Source organism: Miscanthus floridulus, chromosome 18 (assembly GCF_019320115.1).
Source record: "Miscanthus floridulus cultivar M001 chromosome 18, ASM1932011v1, whole genome shotgun sequence".
Lineage (NCBI taxonomy): Eukaryota > Viridiplantae > Streptophyta > Magnoliopsida > Poales > Poaceae > Miscanthus > Miscanthus floridulus.
The window spans coordinates 115,361,195-115,383,660 of record NC_089597.1 but is presented as its reverse complement, the minus strand read 5'-3'; the positions used below and the strand labels follow the sequence as shown (position 1 = coordinate 115,383,660).

The 22,466-nt window shown below is 45.0% G+C and overlaps 2 protein-coding genes across 6 annotated transcripts; one reads left to right on the top strand and one right to left on the bottom strand.

Annotated features, from left to right (window-relative positions):
* The first annotated feature begins 4,403 nt into the window (after positions 1-4,403).
* LOC136519760 (uncharacterized) lies at positions 4,404-5,618 on the top strand. Its single transcript, XM_066513131.1, has 2 exons — positions 4,404-4,858; positions 5,008-5,618. The coding sequence occupies exons 1-2, from the start codon at positions 4,404-4,406 to the stop codon at positions 5,576-5,578; spliced, it is 1,026 nt and encodes a 341-aa protein (XP_066369228.1). The 3' UTR covers positions 5,579-5,618.
* A 223-nt stretch (positions 5,619-5,841) lies between these two features.
* LOC136520515 (solanesyl-diphosphate synthase 1, mitochondrial-like) lies at positions 5,842-11,488 on the bottom strand. Of its 5 annotated transcripts, none has more exons than XM_066514057.1 (12): positions 11,179-11,488; positions 10,847-10,939; positions 9,536-9,610; positions 9,303-9,374; positions 9,049-9,180; positions 8,888-8,974; positions 8,428-8,499; positions 8,013-8,098; positions 7,730-7,862; positions 7,544-7,633; positions 6,914-7,012; positions 5,842-6,443 (listed from the first exon to the last, which is right to left on the bottom strand). In XM_066514057.1, exons 1-12 carry the CDS (start codon positions 11,341-11,343, stop codon positions 6,264-6,266), a joined length of 1,284 nt encoding a protein of 427 aa, XP_066370154.1. In that variant the 5' UTR covers positions 11,344-11,488; the 3' UTR covers positions 5,842-6,263. The 5 variants fall into 5 exon arrangements, with proteins under 5 accessions (XP_066370154.1, XP_066370153.1, XP_066370157.1 ...); XM_066514056.1 differs by having other exon boundaries at positions 5,843-6,443; positions 9,536-9,616; XM_066514060.1 differs by having other exon boundaries at positions 5,846-6,443; positions 9,536-9,616; positions 10,843-10,942; positions 11,179-11,318.
* Between the last annotated feature and the right edge of the window lie 10,978 nt (positions 11,489-22,466).

The window sequence follows — 22,466 nt, the reverse complement described above, 5'->3', positions numbered from 1 at the left end:
AGGGATTACGGCCCGTTACAACCATGGACCGGGCCGCGCTTCACATCTCCCTCACGGTCTAGTAAAACCATGGGCCCGGTCCATTCATCACATAATCTGACAACATACTGTCTTCTTTTATTTGCTGGGCCAAAATTCTCATTTATGTCAAATTATGGGCATGATTATCACGTGACAATCGGATTGGGCCACAAGCAAAGCAAAGCAAAAAAAAAAAAAAAACTCATATTCAGTTTGGCCCAATCGAGAACGCGCCTTTAATTGGACTACGCTGAAATGATATGGGCACATAAATTAGCCCAAACCATAATTTAGTTGGCCCAATCCCAAATAAAATAGCCTTTGAAATCTGCCCAAATAGAATTATGACGATGCAATTTGTCATAACATCTTTGCCACGTCAGCAGCCGTGTCACTTGCCACGTGGCCATCCATCTGGCAATGGGTTGGTTTATATTATAACCTTATGATGATTTTGAGCGTCAATATCGTTTATGACGATAATGGACTCATCACTAAATCAATGATGCTTTTTTGCTGTAGAGACGCATCTTCTGTGACGACAGGGTTTTCATGACTAAGACATTATAGATTAGGTACTATGATAAAAATGTTAATGTCAATATATAATCTTCACAGAAGAGCCCATGTGTTGTAGTAGCGTACCATAGCATATAGTCCCTTTTCTTGATCTTATAGAAAAACTAGTTTCATAGGAGAATCAAAATTATTAGCTTCTCTCCGAAAACATTTCTTTGAGAATTCGAATCTCTGTGAAATGTGTCTTTAGTCTCGTCTCATCAGATCACCATGCATGGTTCCAATCCATGGTTTTCAACATAGCCTACTAGCTAGTAATAGCTACTAAAGTTCGTGCATATTTCCTCTTGCCGATGCATGAACTTTACAAAGTCCACATGAGCTACGTCCTGTCTTACAACTCTGCCTCACCTTTGCACATACACCATTAAAGAAGAGAAAGCTACGAACTTCACGAAGGCATCTTGCACAGAAAGCCCTAATATAAAGGCAAAAGCTTTGTTTTGGATCTTTCACTTCCTGCTGTCATATCTCGTATATATGGACGACGACAATGACGGGACGACCTCACTTCCTTTCTAGTGTCAATTTGGGAACCAAACTGACTAAACTAATCTCACAAAACTGCGTCAGAAGCATGCACAAGATTGGACGAAAGGTGAGGTTAGCATGAGCGGTCCATTTAGCTCTGTATTCTTTCATTGTCTTGCATGAATTCTTCAGTTACTGCCAGCACCAACTTCAGGACGAGCCTCTAGCATTTGGGCTGTCAGAGCCGCCTATTCATTTATGACGAAAGCTCTAAAATTTTCTTTTATGATGAGTGTGTGTATAAGCATGTACACATAAAAGTGAAAAAGTTGAAAGGTGTAATTTGGTCTCTTGTACATGTGTGTGTAAAGCTGAGCTCTTGCTTCTTTTAAAGCCTGGAAAGCTTTGCAATTCGCAGGCACGGTTTGGTCTCGTCTCGTCTGGTGGGACTGGTGTGGTGGTTACCCCTCTCTGCTCTGAACATTGCTGGTGTGTGGTCCACATGCATGCTTGCGATGGAGGTATCAGAAGCTCAAAAGGGGCCATGGTGTTCCATTCCTCTGCCACTAATGCATGTTGCTAGTTTGTGGTGCATCATCATGATCTTGTCTCTCAAAGCTGCGTAACAGGTATGCCGATTTGCTCGACATGTTCTCCAAGGATCATTAACAATCTATAAAGTTAGATTTTGAAACCTCTCTGCAGGCATATTCAGTGTCTCACCTCAAGATGCACACCTAAATGTTCCTCCCTTTGCCCCTTTTTTATCTTTCTTTTTTTTTTAAAAAAAAACATAGAGATGAGTCATAAATGCATGCACATCTGTTTTTTTAAGTGAAAGATTTCGTCTAAATTTCAAGTGAAAGATTTCGTCTTTTGGTTATGTTGCACCTCCACTCCACTAGTTAGCTCCATGACTGACGCCCCCACAAATTGCAGTGGTTATCATGGCGCTTTGCGTAGATTGCTCTCCTGCTCGCCTTCTTTAGGCTTCTTTTCAGAAAATTAGCTTGAGAACAAAAGACCCAGCCTGCTGCGGCGCTGCTCCTCCTTTGCTCGCACAAATGTTGGCGCCGCGAGCTTTTGCCGCCGGCGAGGGGGACACCGGCGAATCATGCGCATCACCGCTGCCCCCTCGCTCCAATCGTTGCCTGGCCAGCTCGCGCCTTGTGGGACACCGAATCATTCCCGTCCTTGAGCCTGTCTGTGTGTGTCTGCTCCCCTGCAACTGCAAGAAGCTGCCTGCTGGGCTGCTGGCAGAGAGCTACGCCGCCACTGTTCTTGCTGCAGCCTACCTGAATCTGAAAGGATCACCACATTTTTACCAGATGAGTATTTTAAGTCGTCGTTAACTGAGCTTGTTTATCCATTGTTATTAGATGTTGAGAGCCTTACAGTTATAGGTATGGCAATGCTCTTCCGAGTTCTGACAGAGCATGCATGAGCACGAATCTCAGGGCCAGTTCTTCTTGCTGATTAATTACAATCGATGATGCGGCTACGTATTTATACTTTATAGCCGCCAAGACTAATCGATTACCCAAACAAACTACTAACACACTTGATCTAGTCTGGAGCCTCAATTTTTCACTCTGAAATGTCATTTGTCCGTGAATGAAAAGTGCATGCATGCGCATGGAGTCAAGCTCGACATTTGACTGGGATTCATGATGGGCAATGAATGAGCAGACATACCTGATCTGCATGCTCTGAATTTGTGACTGACTGACTGATCATAGGAAGAACACAATGGGGTCCAGCGCCAATGGGGTCCAGCGCCAGCAGCAAAAAAAAAAAAAAAAGATGTTCTTTTGAGAAGGAAAGATCTCGGGTTTTTATGCCAGAAATAAGCTGATATGCAGATAGTTTTTAGCTACATGCTGAGCTGCTGTGGATCCATGGAGATATATCATGATCTCCATAGATCATACATACAGGGAGGCACAGATGGATTTGGATCTGGGATTGCTTCTCAGGGCAGTAAATTAAATAAACATCCATGTGATTCTGGCCAAGATTTTGCTGGAGTTGTTAAACATGCACGATGTGTAGTGGCATCTGCAGTCACAAGTTGTAGCTCACTTTTAGTACCCTAAGCTACAGCTTTAAGCACACTCCACATGATTTGCAGCCTAATCGTGAGCTGCTCCTGAGTTGTAGTGCCTCAAGTTGCTAGTGTTGTTTAAACATGAGGCAGACAGACTATGCTTGGTGTTAATTTGGTCCAAAAAGGAAAAGGTTTGCGTGATGCTAGAGTGATTAGCCACTTTGATCTGTCTCTGCCTGGTTAGCCTTTTCCATGAACACTGGATTGGTCCTGGACTGTCAAGCTTTCATATGGGTAATTATTTGATAGCACATTTAAATTCTAATCGTAGTGATAACATAGTTGAGTGCCACAGTGCAAAAGCACCAAAATAAAAAAAACAAAAAGGAGTAGTAGTGTGAAGTGGAACGGGGAGTAGATTTTTTTTTTTAAAAAAAACATGAGAATGAAGAGTGAGGAGATTGGAAGAATGAGGCCATGGATCAACCACCATGATGCTCTGTTTACAAAGAGGGTAGCAGAACACAATCATCCCATATCACATGCCTCCCTCCCCTACAAAAGGTAATGCCAGTCAGTCCATTGGCTACTCACCTGTTGCATACATCATTATTCATCTAACTATCTTGTCCCAAACTACATCAACAGCTAAGCAACATAAAACAAAACCTGTCAATTTATTTACCTTCTGGCAGCCACACAATGTTGTAACAACTTAATTTAAAGCAGGCTGCAGTATGCATGCATGGTGGTATATAGATATATGAATCAGCAGCTTCTCCATGCATGTGATAGGATTAGCAAGCTGTTACACATGATTGTGGCCATTTGAGTACTTCATCATGCAGGCTTTCAAAGTTTGACTGGCTACATTTAACCATGCATGTTTATGTACGTACGTACGTATGTATGTATGGTATAAACTATAAGCATTACTGCCTATTGGGAAGAAATACTTCACCAGAGGCAAAATAAAACACCAGTTTCAGAAACAGTTCAAAGTTCATCAGCTTCCTACAGCAGGAATTAGTTGGGAATGGATCAACATGTGCAATTTGAAAAGATGCTAACAGTACTTGTTCGTACCGTTTCTGTACCTGCAAACAAACAGTGATATATGCAGAGTGAGCTACTAGTGTATATACACATGCATCCGACGAAACAAAAGCACCAAACTTTCCTGCTTGTTGGCCTATATAGCTCCAACGATCGCCTTTGCATAAAGATCACCACCTCCATTTCTCACACACAAAGCTCTCTCGCAGATAAGCCAGAGAGATCGAGGATGGACGAGTCGTGGAGGTGCACGATGGGCTCGGTGCTGCCACGGCAGCGGTCGTCGGACCAGCACGCCGGCGGCGGCCACCAGAGCCTGGCCCCCGACGACTTCCGGGACGTGTACGGTGGGCCGCCGCGCACCGTGCTCCTCCGCAGCTTCGGCGGTGAGGCGGTCGACTACCACTCCCCGACAGGCCATCAGTACGCGAGCTACGGCGGCGCCGAGGCCTTCTGCCGCCGGCCGTACACCGACGGGCGCGCGGCGGCCGTGCCCACGGAGCAGGGCTTCTTTGACGACATCTTCGGCGCCCGTCGTCACATGAGGTCGAGGTCCAGGTCCAAGTCCAAGTCATCGTCGGCGGTCAGCTCCGACGAGTTCCCCTCCGCTGGCTTCTGCCGGCCGGTGGCCACCGGCGGCAACCGAGCCGACGCCACGCTCTCCTCGTTCACATCTAGGCTCAGGTAGGAGCTCATTGACAGTCGTGCCGTCGATCGTGCGTGCCAAAGCTTGACGATCGAAGCACGTGAAAAATGCGTAACCCAGCAATGTGTGCATCGGGGTCATCATCATCATTAGTGCTAAGATGATCGTGGCGTTCTTGACATGGCAGGCCGGTGACGATCCCTTCGCGGCGGTACGACTCGTCGCCGCCGTCATCGACGTCGACGAGAGGGGAGTACCATAGTAGCTTCACGTGCTCGACGGCCGCGTACCCGGCAGCTCGCTACTACTACGGCGGCGACGCCAAGGCCCCCGGAAGCAGGTCGAACCACAGCAGAGCCGGTGGCGGCGGGTCGGCGGCGGCAACGCGCCACCACCGGAACCACTGCGGGGGCAGCAGCTTCTGCTGCTTCACGTCGAACCCGGAGACCAGCAGCAACGCGCCGAGCTTCCGGCAGGCCGCACGCGGGGCGCGGTCACCGGCCGCCGAGACCACCATCACCGACTACTCAGGCGCCGACTACGGGTACTACTACTCGCCGCCGTCCGCCACGTCGTCGTCGCTCTTCACCAACCCGCTGGCGAGGACGCCGCGGCGGCTGGAGGAGGTGGTCATGGAGGTGAGGGAGCGGGCGCCGCTGCTGATGGACGACGGCGACGACATCGACAGCGTCGGCGCCGCTGCGGTGGATGAGGCGATTGCATGGGCCAAAGAGAGATTCTGGAGCCAGGCCCGTTAACCGGACGATCAGGATAAAATGATCCGTCAATTCATGGCGTGCCTATGTAATTATGCAAACATTCTACTGTGGTATATATAGGCACCTAGTGACCAGGAACAACATTTTGTAACGCTTCATTCGTTATGGAAGATTGAATACATTTCAGTTTGCACAGATCATAACTCATAAGCAGGCAAGATGTCCAAATGTGACTCTTCAGATTGCACATTATATATCGATCATATAAGCAGACAAGATGTCAAAATGTGGCTACAAAATTGGGCCCACGGAACGAAGATTTGACAACACACAATTTCAAGAGAAACAACCACCAAAATTTGAAGAGGGGAATGGTTAACAGATACCATATGGTACTATCTTGAGTCTTGACAGGAGTCAACAATCGTTTCTTCTCGTATATTGGGTACAATGCTCCCACACTTATATGGCTACACAATATCTGGTGATCACTGCAATCCGTGACATATATATTTTGTCGCCACATGCAGCCAAAACCACTAGAGCTCCCAGAAATGCAGGGCTATTTTTTAATCCTAAATTACAGCAATGTGTTACACAAAACTTGGGGTTTGGGCTGTGAAAAGAATGCAATGAACCTAAGTATACAAAATTTTCCAAGTGGAACACTAGGCCAGAGGCGAGGTTCAGCTTTCCATTCACCTTGTGAACGCCAAACACCTTGCTATTTTGTCCTTGTGATGACTCTCTCTGTGATATCAATAAGAGCACGCCTTGAAGTCAGAACATCCTCGTCGTCGCTGTCTGGGAGGGATTCTATAGCCTTGACTGCACGATCGGCGTGTTCTCGTGCGAGCTCTTTTGTCCTTTCAATCCCACGGCTCTTCCGGAGATAGTCAAGGGCCTGCAATTTAAAGAAGAAAGATGTCCATTATGTTTATGGTCCTGTCCTGCTGTTTTTTCTAATGCTGTTACAGAAAACATGCACTTTCAAGTGTGCAAGGACGTGATGCTAAACCCAGCGATTAAATGCTCAACATGCAATTAGCTGGCTACGAGAACCAATAAAATTTGGAGATAACTGCCAGAGCTTAAGTAAATGATTTACACTGTTCCTCAATATCCAGCTAAACTATCAAGTCCGTCCAAAAGTTAGATATCAAAATTCCTTATAGCATGCCTAATATGTAAACCATATAAATAAAGTTCTCTTTGTTAAACATGTTCTTTTGCACCGTGTAAGTCACTCTCCTTCACTAGAAACATTTGCATTATATTTTTTTGGAGAGAACTATTCCCTAATGTGTCTGTATTTTATAGGTAAATGAAGACTGAAAAAATTAAACCTGCTCACAATCTAAAATAATTACTCACAATTTCAATGTTTGCAGAATTATCAAAACCCCGGTCAACAATTTCTTGTAGTTGCGGGAATTCCTCTATCGCATACAGCATTGGGGCAGTAATGATTCCCTGCATAGTGAATGCCATGATATAATAGATATAATGCCATCAAACAAAAATTTTGATTTTTGTGTTGATATAAAAGCTCTAGCCTAACCATATCTCACATCTAATTTCAGTAGGCTTACCACAAAGATATGAACAACAAAGCTAGTCATATTCAACTTATCTAGACAACAAGAATCTTTTCTCCACCCGACTGATATGTGAAGTCAACACGTCAACAAAAATCCAATCACCAAAAAAATATTTATCGTGAGAGCTATCATGAGTGGCATGTCCAAGATGACAACAAACATGCATTAAAACAGATTGTGCTAGACAGAACACAATATATGCATATTAACCAATGAAGATTTTTTAATACAAGGCATAAAAAGATTTATAGACCTCCCATAAGTTCCTAATGAAGTCTGCCAAAACTATTATGACATCATATTGACTTCAAGAAAGATAAATGCATATTTCAGATGATAGACATGATTAAATTTTCAGCCACTGAAATAAATAGAATGAAAAAACTTGGGTTGTTATTCTCACATGGCGAATATCAGACAATGAACCCTTCCCAAGGGACGCAGAGGTGCCAGTGAAATCAAGAACATCATCAATTAACTGGAAGGCTAGACCCTGCATGGTACCAAGTTAGCTAAGCAGCCAAGTTTACAGAATTAGCTTGTAAGGAAATGAATTCAAGAAAAAGAACAGGAAACATGTTTTACAAACCAGGTTTCGACCATATTCGTATGCAAACATCGAGACCTCAGCTGTGTGCCCTGCAAGAATAGCAACAGCCTTGCAGCTATTTGATATCAATGATGCCGTTTTGTAGTATGTCTTTTGCAGGTAGTACTCCATGCTGCATTTGTAAGAATCCATATCAGAACTTGCTGATAAATACATCAATGAAAGTAAAAAGATGTGCAATAATTTCAAACTGCAACTCTTTGTATAAATTTTAGATCTGACTATAAGCAACTAAAACCATGATAGAGAGAACATATTAAACCTTCGTCGTTGCTCTCTGCTTGTAGAGATTTGCATAGTTTCACCAGTAACTAGGTGTTCTACAGCAGTTGCCATTAGAGAAACCACCTGCACAAACAAGGTAGTAACCATTGGTGGTGCTATAAACAACTTGCAAGAAAAGAGCACATTGGTACTGTAACCACAAGGATAGATCTAGAATTACAGAACAAGATAAGCATGGTTATGCTACTGAAGAATACCAAGGAAATAGAATTTAAGATCAGAACAAGTGCATGAATGAGATCCAGACATATGAATTGAGTCAAATGGCATCCACAGAAGCAACTGATGTAGCATATAACAACTGTAATTTCCCTTCATCAGAAGATCAAATAAACTACGCAACCTATTCTTGAAGATTGCTAAAACCAAATGAATAAGACACATCAATTTACCTCTGTGTTCCCAAGTGCTGCAAGTGCCACACATGCTCTAGACAGGAGGAAGTCACCAGCCAGCACAGAAAGCTGCAGACAGAATATTTGAAGAATACTAATGTCAGACAATCTCAACTGGAGAAAGCTCTCCAGTTTAGAAATAGAGAACCACAAAGAAAGCAGTTTTGAGAACAGATATCTTAACACTGCTGTCCGTTAACACAAAATGGTGCTTCTGTAACTTTAAGATGAGAGCGCCAACTCATTTAATGCTTACAAAAAGATTTTGACTTCAAAATATCCTAACTTCATATTAACCTGGGATCAAATGAAGAAGCATTTATTTGCCTACTAGAGCACCAATGCATACCAGTTCACTGGAAGCTAAAACTTTTCATAGTTTGGGGCTTCAAACTATCCAAGTAACTAGTCTCAATGCATGGGAGCGATACGCTTAATATACTGCATGTGTGAATACCTTGTTCCCCATGATGAGATTCAATGAACTGACGCCACGCCTAGTATCAGCATCATCAAGAACATCATCATGCAGAAGGCTTGCGACCTGCAGAAGATAACAGATTGAGGAAAAGAACAGAATAGCAATGTGTGGCTCTGAAGGACAGCCGCAATACTAACATGAATCATTTCAGTTATCTCTGCAATGTTCTGCTGCCGTGTGCGGAGTTTATCTGCCAATATACTGAGAACTCCGCCTTCTGTTGATTCTGATAAAGGGAATTTCAGAGCTGATGCCATGAGCAACAAAACCTGACAATACAAATCAGGGTATTAGAGACACGAAAGATCAAGAAGAGAGGAGGCAACAACCAAGAATAAAATGATAATATAGTCATTTGTTCAAAAAAATAATCCAGAAATTGAGGAGTTACCGTAGGCCGGAATCTTTTTCCCTCTGCTCCCACCTTGAAAAAGTACTCAGCTGCTGATGCCAGTTTGGGGACCTGCAAATGCAACTTTGAAGCATTTTAGGGCTCTGAGAATGAAATTTCTGGCCATCACTAGATCAATGAAGCATCAAATCATCTTTGCTACCAGTAGTCCAAATGAGTACTACACAGATGACTAGATGAGTTTTCGTGAACAGGATCAACTGCTTACTGACCTCAGCAGCCACCATGGATCGTAACCTATTTGCAAGAAGTGATAGCTCATCGGCAACTAATTCAAATGGATCTTGCTGTTCCTGAGAACACAAGAAAATTAGACCCTTCAGACTATATTACAGTCAAGAAAATAACAAATATATTATATTGTCCTTCATTAGCTTCCACATTTCAAACAAAATAAAAAGCTGAGGATGAATTCAGAACAGGTTACTATAATGTTTGATTCATGTCAAAACAACATCAAAGCCTTATTGTTGTAATATGAACGAAACTTTCTTTTAAGTCCATACAACATGATGGTAAATTGCCAAAGGCAAGAGACTTCGTCCCTGGGAACATCAAATAAGACAGTTTACAAGATGAAAGGAAATCAATTTGTCCTGTTCAAGTTTCAGATGATCTACAGAGCATAATGTGTTAATCGTCGTATTAGTTTAGTCAAACTGGGAACAGTATCCTAGTACCTGGCTGCATTACAAGTTTTTGACGAATTAACAACTGACAGGCATTTTATCCTTTTTGTTGATCTAGAGATGGAGGTACAACATTTATTTGAAAAGGAATCATATTGGGTCTATGATAATCTTTATAGAAGCCTGTTCATACGATAACTAATGTGCAGAGGTAGCATCCAAGATAGGCTTAAGATGAGAAGCCATCAAGTGACAGTGCATTAGAAAAAGGATACCCACTGTTTTCAAACAAGAGATGTAATAGTAACAAGCTGCAGTCAACTGAATAATCTGACAGCCCAATGACTTACGTTGCATTTATACAAGTCAACCATCATTTCATACTTCATTTGTTAAATAGTAACAAGCCGCAGTCAACTGAATAATCTGACAGCCCAGTGACTTAGGCCAGTCTCAGTGGGAGTTTCATTAGAGTTTCATTTGCATTTAATGAGATGCCACATAAGCGTGTTTGATGATGTGGCAAGATTTTTAAGAAGAGAAGAAATGAGTTTCATGGGGATGAAACTCTCTTGACACGATTACCAACTCTCTTGACACGATTACCAACTCTCTTTGAGTCATGGAATTAAATGTGTATGAAACTATATAATGAAACTCTCCATTGAGACTGGCGTGCCTGCCTTGGAAACAACGCAATGAAACTCTCCACTGAGACTGGCCTTACATTGTACATTTATACAAGTCAACCATCATTTCATACTTTATATGTTAAATTATGCCCTACCCTAACCCTTTTATTGAAATTGAAAGAAAGAAAAAGGCACAAAGTGATCATTTCACACTAAATGGGCAGCACAAAACGAATGATTAGAGAGATAAGGCCTCACCTACCTGAGCTCTTGAAGCCCCGTCCTGGCGAACCTGGTATTGGGCATCATGCAACCATCTGGAGCTCACGAGAGCAGCTCCTCTGCAACCAACCACCTACTAAACGATAGAAAACGTACAGAGCCTGTATCAGCACAACGGAAAAGCAAGACTTTTCCATACCACGAACAGTATGGCGGTGTCCATACAAAACTCGCGCGAATGCGACCCAGCACGGTTTCTACCGGGGCGCGGCATAAACGCAAACACATCGCGCGCGGTGGCTGGCAGCCAGCACCGGTCAGCAGGCACCGGCGGCAGAGGGTAAAGTACGGGAGGGGAACGGGGGAATGAACCTTGCTCCGAATCTGGGAGGTGAGGGGCATGTGGTGCCGCCCCAGGAGGCAAGTGCCGGCGGCGGCCGACGAGGTGGGCAGGAGCCTCTGCGCCTGGGCACCGCGGCCGCCGCCGGTCGCGGCCAGCGCGGCGACGCGGCGCGCGAGAGCCCACCGCCAGGACATGCTTCGGTCGCTCCCGAGATCGGGGGAGGGGAGATGAGCTTGGAGAAAAAGTCAGACGAAAGGGAGGGCGGCGGCGGCCGCTCGGTTTGGGGGCCTTGGAACGGAGGCGCCACCCGTGCGTGGCGTAGAGGAGGGTTACGTGGATGCTTCCGTTCTGCCACGTCTGGCGGTGGAATGCGCCTGCACGCAAAGGCCCAAGCCCACGAGGGGACTTTACACATGTGTTTCCTGGGTTTGGTATAAATTTGCATTTTTGGTAATTTTGTTTTTATTTATACCTTGAGCGGTTTTGTCACACAATCACACCATGTCAGCCACCAAAGATGTTAATTGGACTTATTTGATTTGATAGTTTAGGTAATTGGACTTATTTGATTTGATGGTTTAGGGGGTAAATATATTTTCCTACAAAATTATACAATTAAATATCCTAAAATCCGATTTAGTTTTAGAAAAATTATTTAGCTTGAAAATTTATGAAACCGATTTCATAATTTTTATAAAATCATGCTCTATCTTATGGTGCCTAAATTGAAACTATTTTATTCTTGTACAGACTTTATTTTGCTTTTATTTGCTAGTATATGCTCTCGTATCTGATATAATTAGTTTACGTCTATCGCACGCGCTATGAACTATAACGACAACACATATGCCATATAATGATATAACCAAATCATACTTGGTCCTACGGGGAGAAGAGTTTCCATAGAAGCTGCACAAATAGAGCAAAAGCACTATCTATGAGGAGAAAAAGGGTAGCTACAAAAAGTTACAAATAAGGGCTATGAAGAGAAGTGTATATAATAGCGTTTGGCTTCTCATTTCTTTTATTTTTATTTTTGCCATAAGTAGCTCATAAGAAGTCCAATTTATCTCCCTAGTGCCTAATGTGGCGCCATATAGGACGGTCGATGTGGTGTCATGTCAGTAAAAACTACTTAAGGAGGTAAATCGGAGGGTTTCAAAAGAAAGAGGAGTCTCAAAATCTGATTTTTTTAATTGAGAGGGGTAAATCAGACTTTGTAATAGCCTTTTTTTTGTGGAAACTTTTATTAAAGGAGGTCAGATGGACTTTTTCTCAGCAAAGATACAATTAATCCGGGCCATGGCAGCCCATCTCTGTCCCCCCGGGCTGCAGCAGGTCAGGTAGCGACGATCAGACCCATATCGTTTCTACACCATATTCACTTCCTCAAACGGACACTACCGGAGACTGTGTAGTTACCGAGTGCCCCGACAATTACTGAGTGTCAAAAGTCGAGGCACTCGAAAAACAGTACTTATCGAGTGCCAACACTCAGAAAACATAAACACCCGGTAGTCGACCGCTTTACCGAGTCAGCACACTCGGTAACTTCAGACACTCGGTAAAACTACAAATTTACCGAAGGGGCGCACTCGGTAAAAACAGCCACTCGGTATTGAGGTGCCACGTCACCTAGGATAGCAACCGTGCGCCAAACGGCGTCACGGCATAACATGTTTACCGAGTGTTATGAGCATACACTCGGCAAACATCACGGTAACAACAGCTCCGCCCATCAAGCGCTCATAGCAAATAAAAAAGACCAAAAATGTTTACCGAGTGTCACACTCGGTAGAAGTATTTGCACTCGGTAATAATAAAGTTTTACCGAGTGTAAGTGCACAACACTCGGTAAATACTATCTTTTACCGAGTGTATTGGCGCAACACTCGGTAAAATTCAACCCAATTTCTTGTTTTTTCCCTTCATTCTTTTTTCTCTATCCACATATGATATTTAGTACTCCATTCCAAAATATGGTGTTTATTTCGATTTATTTACTATATTTCACAAAATTTTCATTCTTTATGAAAATTAGGTACATATCGTGTAAATTTAATTGTAATAATTAAAATCGAACTCGATAAAACACGAGATTGGAAGAATTAACATTGAAGCATACATCTATGTTATAGAAAAATTTTCATAACGTTTCGGAAGTATTTTTACATTCGTCGCTGCCGAACCGGTACATCTCTCAAAGAGACGCTAAACATTCACAGTGACAAGTAGGATTTCTATTAAGAGTGAAATTCAACAGATTTGAACTTGGAATTTTTTAGATAGTAAATAGATGACATGAAATAGTTCATGTGAAATTTTGGTGAATTTTAGGATTAAATTGATATTTTTTTCTTTTTTATTTTGCATGAAATAATGGATTCTTTTACCGAGTGTGACCTCAAACACTCGGTAAAGGTTAGCCACGGCCCACCTGTCTACCACAGTGGGCTGTCATGCTTCTGTTTACCGAGTGTCGTAGATCTGGGCACTCGGTAAACATGTACCAGGCCCACATGTCATTGGGCTGCGGTGCTTCTGTTTACCGAGTGCCGTAGATCTGGGCACTCGGTAAACATGTACCAGTCCCACATGTCATTGGGCTGCGGTGCTTGAGTTTACCGAGTGCCGTACATCTAGGCACTCGGTAAACAGAAGCATTCAACGCTTAGCCGTTTCTCCCTCAAATCGTGCACACACACACACACCGCACACGCCCACGCATCCCCGCCGCACCGCCGCCGTCCCCCGCGCCGGCGCCTCCCCGCCGTCCCCCGCGCTTGCGCCCGCGCCTCCCCGCGCCCGCGCCCGCGCGCTCCACGCCGTCGCCGGCGCCTCCCGACCGCCGCGGCCGCCTCCTCCCCTCCACGCCGTCGTCAGCGCCTCTCCGCTGTCGCCGGCGCCTCCCCACCGCCGCGGCCGCCTCCTCCCCTCCACCACCGCCGCCACCGGGCGGTCGCCCACAGCCGCCGCCACCGGGGGAGGGCGGTCACCCGCCGCCACCGCGGGACTGCATCAGTGAGTACTAGCGCCTCTCCTTACTGAATATTGTACGTCCTGACCATGCAAGGTCCTCAGTTTCCACATGTTTTCTTTCTTATAATCGTCAGACGTATTTATTTTGCTGGTGCTCCAAATTGGTGATTTGCTGGTTCTGATTTCACCGCGGCTGATAGAGTTGTAATCAGTAACATGATTATGCAAACGGGAAACGACTTTGGTGGTGAATTTTGGGGAAAACCTGTTCGCTGGGAGTCAGGGTGTCCTTATGATTTGCTGCTAACATATATGCTAGTCTTCTACAGTACTAAGTTGTGTCAACGCTACTATAGTACTTAAAAATCATCAAACCATGGTGGCAAAGTGGGCTGTGTTCTCTAATTGGGCCGGCTTTGGGTGGATCTGATCTCCATGTCCATGTGCCAGCCCCATGCTCCAAACTTCCTACTGTCTAAGACCAGACCTTTGTTCAGTGCCATTTTTTTTGTTAAAAAAGAAAAAAAATGATATTTTTTTAGCATAGTTAAGCATTAAAAAATTTCAGATGTTTTGCACTCTTACTGTGGTCCCAATGTAAATTAATTTCTAGAATCACTTTAAGTTAAACTATCTAAGTTTAGCTAACTTGATAGAATAGGTGCTTTTTTATTTTCTATAAATTTAGTTAAATTTAAATTACTCTTAACTTAAGATAACTCTAGAAGTTGATTTGATTTGGGAGAGCACATGTTTTCGGTTAATTATTTCCTGATGCCTGATGAAGTAATGATGCTCTCCCCTGTGTACTATAGACCTGCTGAACCTGAAACTGGGCTCGCCGGACTACGCCCTCTTCGCCAACGCCTCCAAGAGTGAGTGCTCTCAACTCTGAGCCCTTCGTCTCACCCAATACCAATAACCCACTGGTACTCAGCTAAGTATCAACCGTCGTCACTCTTCTCCTGCAGTCACGCCATCAGCTAACCCGGCGAGCGACAGCACCGCCGGCAGCGGCTTCCAGCTTCAGTCTGGGATCCGCGGCAGCGTCGCGCTCGCCGTGATCTCTGCGATCGTCTCGTCAGTCTTCTGATCGATCTCCTCAAAGGAGAAGCGGCAGTTTTTACCCTTTAGTGCTGCGACACCGATAATAATTTTCATAAGCATACATGTTTATATATTGGTTGCCTTTCTGTCCAAAATATATGGAAATTATCCAATCTTTTGTTAATTTTTTTCCACATGATCCAGTCCAAGTTTCTCATGCTATCAACAAGTATGTACCTATCTCATCAACATGTATTCCACTTGCTAAATATATCACTCTTGTTGTCCAAAATCTTTGAACAATCTATTCATTAGTAACTAGGGCTTGTCATCGGTGATTTGTTTGTGGTAGTGTCATGCCATGTGACCTATAGTGCTGCGACAGAACCTAGCGCCCCTTTGTGTGCTAGCCACATGGTTGTGCTGCTAGGCGCGCGCTGGTGCTCGGGTATATGGTTGAGACACGCTACAAAACCTGCTGATGCTCTACCTCAATCTTCGATAAATCTTGCTAGTGATGTTTGTGGCTACAAAAAAATTAGTTCCATGTATTCCTCCATCTACAAGTGACATAGCGGCCTTTCAACCTTAGGTAAAATCTCATCATCCAATCTAGCAAACATCTTCTATGTGAATCGACCAAGAACATGAATGTCTCTTTATCATCTCATATGGTTTTTCTCTAGCACTACTACTCTATTGCTCTAAACTGCAATATCGTCTATATGTTAGGATGGATGACCGTCAGTGGATGTACACGGGCTATCAGAAGAGGGGTCAATACACAAATGAATGGATTGAGAAGGCCAATGATTTCATGACGAAGGCATTTGCAAACGGACGGCGACATGCCTGGTGTCCCTGTAGGAAGTGTAAGAACAAGGCAATGAAAACATATGAGGAGATGACTAAAGATCTTGTCAACAATGGATTTGTAGAGAACTATACCCGGTGGACCATGCATGGTGAACGCCATCGTGCGAGAGAAGAGGTCGTGAGACAACGGATCGAGGAGTTTGATTCTGAAGCCGGGGTGGCAGAAATGTTAAATGACCATGACATGGCTTTCGATGAAGGAAGTGCAGAGCAGGAGCCAGAGCAAACTGCAAAGGCATTTTATGCCATGTTGGATGCGGCACAACAACCCCTTCACGGGCGCACCAATGTTTCTAAACTGGATGCCATTGCACGTCTAATGGCTGTGAAGTCCCAGTTTAGCTGGAGTAGAGAATCCTTCGATCAACTGTTGACAGTAGTTGGCACCCTACTTCCGGATGATCATGTTCTGCCAAAGAACACATATGAGTCAAATAAAATCCTTCGTGCACTCAAGATGTCGTACGAGCAGATACATGCTTGTCCGAACGGATGCATCTTATTCAGGGGAGAACATGCTGACGATAAGTACTGTCCGAAGTGTAAGGCATCTAGGTACATTGAGTTAGAATCTGGTGATGGTCGGAAGATACAAACAAAAGTCGGCGCAAAGATCCTGAGGTACCTTCCTTTCATACCGAGGATCCAACGGCTTTTCATGAGCGAGGAATCCGCAAAATAGATGACGTGGCACAAAACTGGACGCCGATACACTAACAAGATGATACATCCGTCCGATGGTGAATCATGGAAAAGCTTCGATCGGAAGCATACCAACAAAGCTGACGAGGCTCGTAATGTACGCATTGCACTGGCAACTGATGGGTTCAATCTTTATGGAATGGGTTCTTCACCATACACATGTTGGCCCATATTCGTCATCCCTCTCAACCTCCCACCTGGCATCGCCTTTCAACAGCAAAATATTTTCTTGTCACTTATAATTCTAGGACACCCGGGGGCTAATATGAGTGTGTACATGGAGCCTTTGATAGACGATTTGGTCCGTGCATGGGACGAAGGGGTAGTGACATACGACCAATTCACAAAGACAAACTTCAGAATGCATATTTGGTACCATTATTCCATGCATGACTTCCTGGCTTATGGGTTATTTTGTGGCTGGTGTGTTCACACGAAGATGCCATGCCCGATATGCAAGTCAGCTGTGGAGTTCTTTCGGTTGGAGAAGGGGGGCAAGTTTTCTTCGTTTGACAAACATCAACAATTCCTCCCTCTTGACCACCCATTCAGGAGAGACAAGAAGAACTTTCAAAAAGGTGTCACAGTGGAAGACTCTACACCAGAAATGATGACAGGTGCCCAGGTTCTTGAGATGTTAGATGGTCTTGTGGTCGACAATGAAAAGGGGGGCTTCGTGGGATACGGAAAAGAGCATGCCTGGACACACAAGTCGTGCTTGTGGAAGCTTCCTTACTTTAAGGACCTCCTTCTTCCACATAACATTGATGTAATGCACACTGAAAAGAATTTCGCCGAGGCGGTCCTTCACACAATCATGGTCTGGGAAAAGTCAAAGGACAATGTCAAGGCTAGATTGGATCAAGCAACGCTGTGCGATAGACCAAAGCTAAACATGTTGCCTCCCTTATGCGGGAAGTCATGGAAGAAGCCTAAGGCTGACTTCGTCCTAATGAGGGCCCAAAAGAAAGAAGTTCTTCAATGGTTCCAATCGTTGATGTTCCCTGACGGGTATGCAGCGAATTGGAGGAGGGGTGTGAACTTAAGTACCATGCGAATCACAGGGCTCAAGAGTCATGATTACCACATATGGATTGAGCGCCTTCTTCCGGTGATGGTTCGTGGCTATTTCCCTGATCACATCTGGCGAGTGATGGCAGAGTTGAGCATGTTCTTCTGCAAGCTATGTGCTAAGGAGATATCTCAGACCGAGATTGAAGAAATGGAAAGAATGGCCCCGGTGTTGCTCTGCAAGTTGGAGAAGATCTTTCCCCCCAGCTTCTTCAATCCGATGCAATATTTGCTCTTGCACCTACCATATGAGGCAAAAATGGGGGGCCCTGTGCATGCCCGTTGGTGCTATCCAATTGAGCGATGCCTAAAGGTTCTTAGAACAAAATGCAAAAATAAATGCAAAATTGAAGCTTCCTGTGCAGAGGCATCCATTGTGGAGGAGGTGTCATACTTCACAACAAGATACTATGCCGACAACCTTCCTAACGTGCATAATCCACCCCCTCGTTACAATGCTGCCGACAATCAGTCGACCCTCAGCCTTTTCCGAGGGCAACTCAGAAGTGCAAGTGAACCTACCTTGAAGATGTTGAGCCTAGAAGAGTGGTGCTCTATCTAGCTGTATGTGTTGCGGAACCTTGAAGAGGTTGGCCCGTACATTGCGTAAGTTTTACACAAACTTGTTTCTTTTCTTGTCAATATTTAGCATGCACCCATCCAACCCTCTTGTTAACGGCCGTTACAGCAAATTTGTTCTCCTCTACCATCGTCCATCACGGAGGGAACCCACCGAAGCAGAAGTTGAAACCCTTCTAAGACATGGCGCGGGAGAACGAAATCCCACTTTTATTTGTTGGTTCAAGGAGGAGGTACTGTTCAATTTCATTTGTTGTTTGTACTTAACTCTCAACTCGACAAATATATAACGAATCATCCTACTTGAACTAGCAGGCCAAAACTAATGTGTCTATGAGTGCCGAGTTGAGGCAAGTTGCCAATAGATTTGAATTTAGGGTCAAATCATTCTCTGTGTACGATGTCAATGGATATCGCTTTCACACAACTCGGCACGAGCAGAGTCGGCCAAATCGAAGAACCACAAATACCGGTGTTTTCACGCCAGGCACAGATGGGTTGGACTACTATGGAATAATTGAAGAAATATACAAACTCAAGTTTCCTGGTTGTGTACCTCTTCGTCCTGTCATATTCAAATGCCATTGGTTTGATCCCAAAGAAGTGATAAAGACCCCTAAGCTTGGGTTAGTCGAAGTTCTAAAGTCATCCGTCTTGCTAGGAGACGACGTGTACATTGTGGCCCAACAGGCCACGCAAGTTTATTATCTCTCATACCCGTGCCAAACCACAGACCGTCTTAAGGCGTATGATGTTGTGTACAAGGTATCGCCGCATGGTAAAGTACCCGTCCTAAACGATGATGATTATAACATCGATGCAAACACATATGACGGAGAGTTCTTTCAAGAAGAAGGATTAGAAGGGAGTTTTGAGATTGTCTTAGATGTAGATCTCGCAATGGAAGTAGACAATGATACGGTCATTGTTGACGGGGATGATGGAGAGGAGGTTCACAACACGAAGGACTTGTTATTACTTGAGCAACACCATTCAGGCAGTGTCGCTAGTGATGAGACTTTGAGAGACGATCATAATTACGTCGACAATAGCGATGATGAGATTTTTGGCCCACCTATCGATGATCTTGATGATTATTTCTAGTACATGTAAGATCTGTAGTACTTATGGCAATTTTATACATGTATGATACATTTACTTATTTTGCATCTCTTTTATACGTGTATGATACATTTACTTATTTTGCATCTCTTTTATACATGTATGATACATTTACTTATTTTGCATCTCTTTTATACATGTATGATACATTTACTTTTGTATATGCGTACTGATAGTTTATTCCTTTTGTTGCAGGTGATTGATGGTGGGTGGTGGAATCAGGAAGATTAGGTCGGTTATGATCTTACTGGCTGGTGGTGAGGGGTCCAGCCAGGGTGGAAAAGGAGGGCGTGCACAGACTGAGGGTGGAGGGTGTGCCTAGGGAGGAGGAGGAGGACGACGACGAGGGCGTGCCCAGGGAGGTGGAGCCTAGGGTGGAGGAGGAGCCTAGGGTGGAGGAGGAGGACAGCGATGACGAGGGTGTCGAGAGCCGACACCTCCTCCACAGGACGACGACGACGAGTTCGTAGCGGCCATGGAGGAGGATGAGGAGGAGGAGGAGACCAGGGAGGAGATAGCGGAGGTGGTGGAGGAGGCACGGAGGGAGGATGAGGCCAAGCGGGCTGAGCGCGAGGAGGATGCTGACTTGCTGGCAGAGGAAAATGGGGTGCCTACGGTTTGGCTGCGAGGGTCATCGCGCCTCCCAGACTTACCCATACAGAGACGGCCAGTGATTCGACCCTCCGGAACTAAGTAAGTAATTTTTGCATGTTAACACTACTTCACATGTTTTTAAGTTATAACAGAAACTAATATTCAATCTCAATAACTTTGTGCAGGGATTGGGAAATGGTGATCCTAGGGAGTCACTCTCGCCGAGTAAACGGGATCCTGGGTCTTCTGTGCAGGGCAAACTACCCCGGGATGGTGAGGATCGATGGTGTTGTGCAGCCCACCATGAAGTGGTCCCACTGGCACGCCACCAGCGATCAGACTGATCGAGCTGGTAGGTGTTATAACAGCAAGGCCGACCGGGTGATGAAAGAGCTGTGGGTACGTGTTCATCGCACTATGCTGATAATAACATCACATTAATTGTATATTACTGACTGTATTTGCTTGTAGGATTACTACACCTTGGCGGAGGGAGTACGTAGGGAGGACGCGGATGATGTGGTGAACAGAGTCTGTGTTCACCGAGTGCAGGACCTCTTCTACGAGACAAAGCTCCTGTGCAGAAGAATTTACCATGCCCGCAGAGGACACAGAGTCACCAGAGCGCAGGCAGTGCACCTGCCCCTGACTAAGGAGCAATACTTGACAGTAAACATGAGATTACATCGTCTGCGATTAATTGCACTGAAATTGATTTATAATTTGTCATGTGCTCGTGTACGTGCAGGTGCCTCCTGCTTGGTGTGCGGGGATGGACAACTGCTGGGAGGCCATTGTGGACAAGTGGTTGAGTGAGGAGTACGAGCAATATCACGCCGTACGCTCACGTTGCCGTGCGATGATGCAGGGTTCCTCGCACAAACAAGGCCCCACTACCCTCAAGGAATATGCAGCCAGATATGTACGCGAATTTCATTTCGTTGTTGCTATGCTAACTTCTAAATGCATAATATCTTATTGTTGTGCTTCTTCCTGCAGACGCGGTTCCACCCCGGCCAGGAGTGCGCCTCGTTCAAGGCATATGCCTTGGCACACAAGGGCAAGGCAAAGGACCCCGACCTCGTCTACAACGTGGAGGACCCGCCCGAGGCATACAACAACCTGAGCGTGCACAGGCGCCTCAGCGAGTACACGGTGATGGCGAGAGAGATCCATGGGTCAGAATTTGATCCGAGCACCGCTGACCTTGAGGGTGACATCGTCATGAGGTTGGGACCAGGTAAGCCACACGGGCGGTACTATATGGGCAACAGCACCATAGACACGGCCAACACTCAGACACTCGCCCAGATTAGAGCCCGGAGCACGAGTTTGAGTCCGACCATACGCCCACGCTCATAGCCCTAGGTGGTAGCACTCTAGGTTAGTTCTGTTGCATTTGTTGTCCATTCATTTTCTACTCGTTCTTTATTTGCATTCTAACTATGTGATAAATAATTGTAGGCCCAGATTGAAGCCCTGCAGGAGTCACAGCAGGCCTCACAGAGCCAGCTTCAGACCCTCGAGCTGTCGCACCAGGCCGAGTTGGCACAGGAGAGGGCGCGAGTGCAGGCCCAGCTTGAGGCCTTCCAGCAGGCGCACAAGGACTGGTACGAGTACATGGCCCGTTTTTCTCAGAGCATGGGCCAGCCTCCACCGCCTCCTCCGCCGCCGATGATACCGTTGGTGCCTCCACCTCCGCGCGACGGCACTCCTGTGAGTCACTTAGATGCACTCTTCACTTTCGTGTCATATAGAGCTACCTTCGACTTATACCTTAGTTTGACCTACCATAGCTTAGACCTTAGAATTTGCTTTGATCCAGATAACTCACATGTGCAATCTCATTCTAGGGACCTTCTACAGCTGGATCGAACAACGATATGCAGGGTGATCAAGACCTGGACTTGACTCCGTTTCTCCGCAGGCCTCCGACCATGTGACAGGCCATCCGACCTTGTTTGATGGGTTTGTATGTTGAACTGTGGACTTGGTTGAACTTTGTGGACTTTGGACATATGTTGATGGTGTTTGTGGACTTTGCATGGTGCTTGTCGACATATGTTGGTTATTGTGAGTGGATGTGACATTTGTGGACATATATGTGATATATATTGCCTATCTGTCATGTTATTATAATTTCCTGTGATTTTGTTGCTTATTGTGACTGGATATGCACTGAAACAAATAAAAAAAAATTCTGTGAACATATTTTACCGAGTGTAGCACTCGGTAAAACAGAGTTTCTGTCAGTTTTACCGAGTGTAGCACTCGGTAAAACAACTAACAGAACCAAATTGGTTCTGATTCTGTGAATTTTGCCGAGTGTGCCATTTTTTACTGAGTG

Bases quoted from the DNA above. Each gene is read 5' to 3' on its own strand.
- LOC136519760 (XM_066513131.1), top strand. From the start codon at position 4,404: ATGGACGAGTCGTGGAGGTGCACGATGGGCTCGGTGCTGCCACGGCAG. The intron at 4,859-5,007 runs GTAGGAGCTCAT...TTGACATGGCAG, and splicing joins TCGTTCACATCTAGGCTCAG to GCCGGTGACGATCCCTTCGC.
- LOC136520515 (XM_066514056.1), bottom strand. From the start codon at position 11,343: ATGTCCTGGCGGTGGGCTCTCGCGCGCCGCGTCGCCGCGCTGGCCGCG. The intron at 10,940-11,178 runs GTTCATTCCCCC...ATCGTTTAGTAG, and splicing joins CCTCCCAGATTCGGAGCAAG to GTGGTTGGTTGCAGAGGAGC. The intron at 7,013-7,543 runs GTGAGAATAACA...TTCACTATGCAG, and splicing joins CATTGTCTGATATTCGCCAT to GGAATCATTACTGCCCCAAT.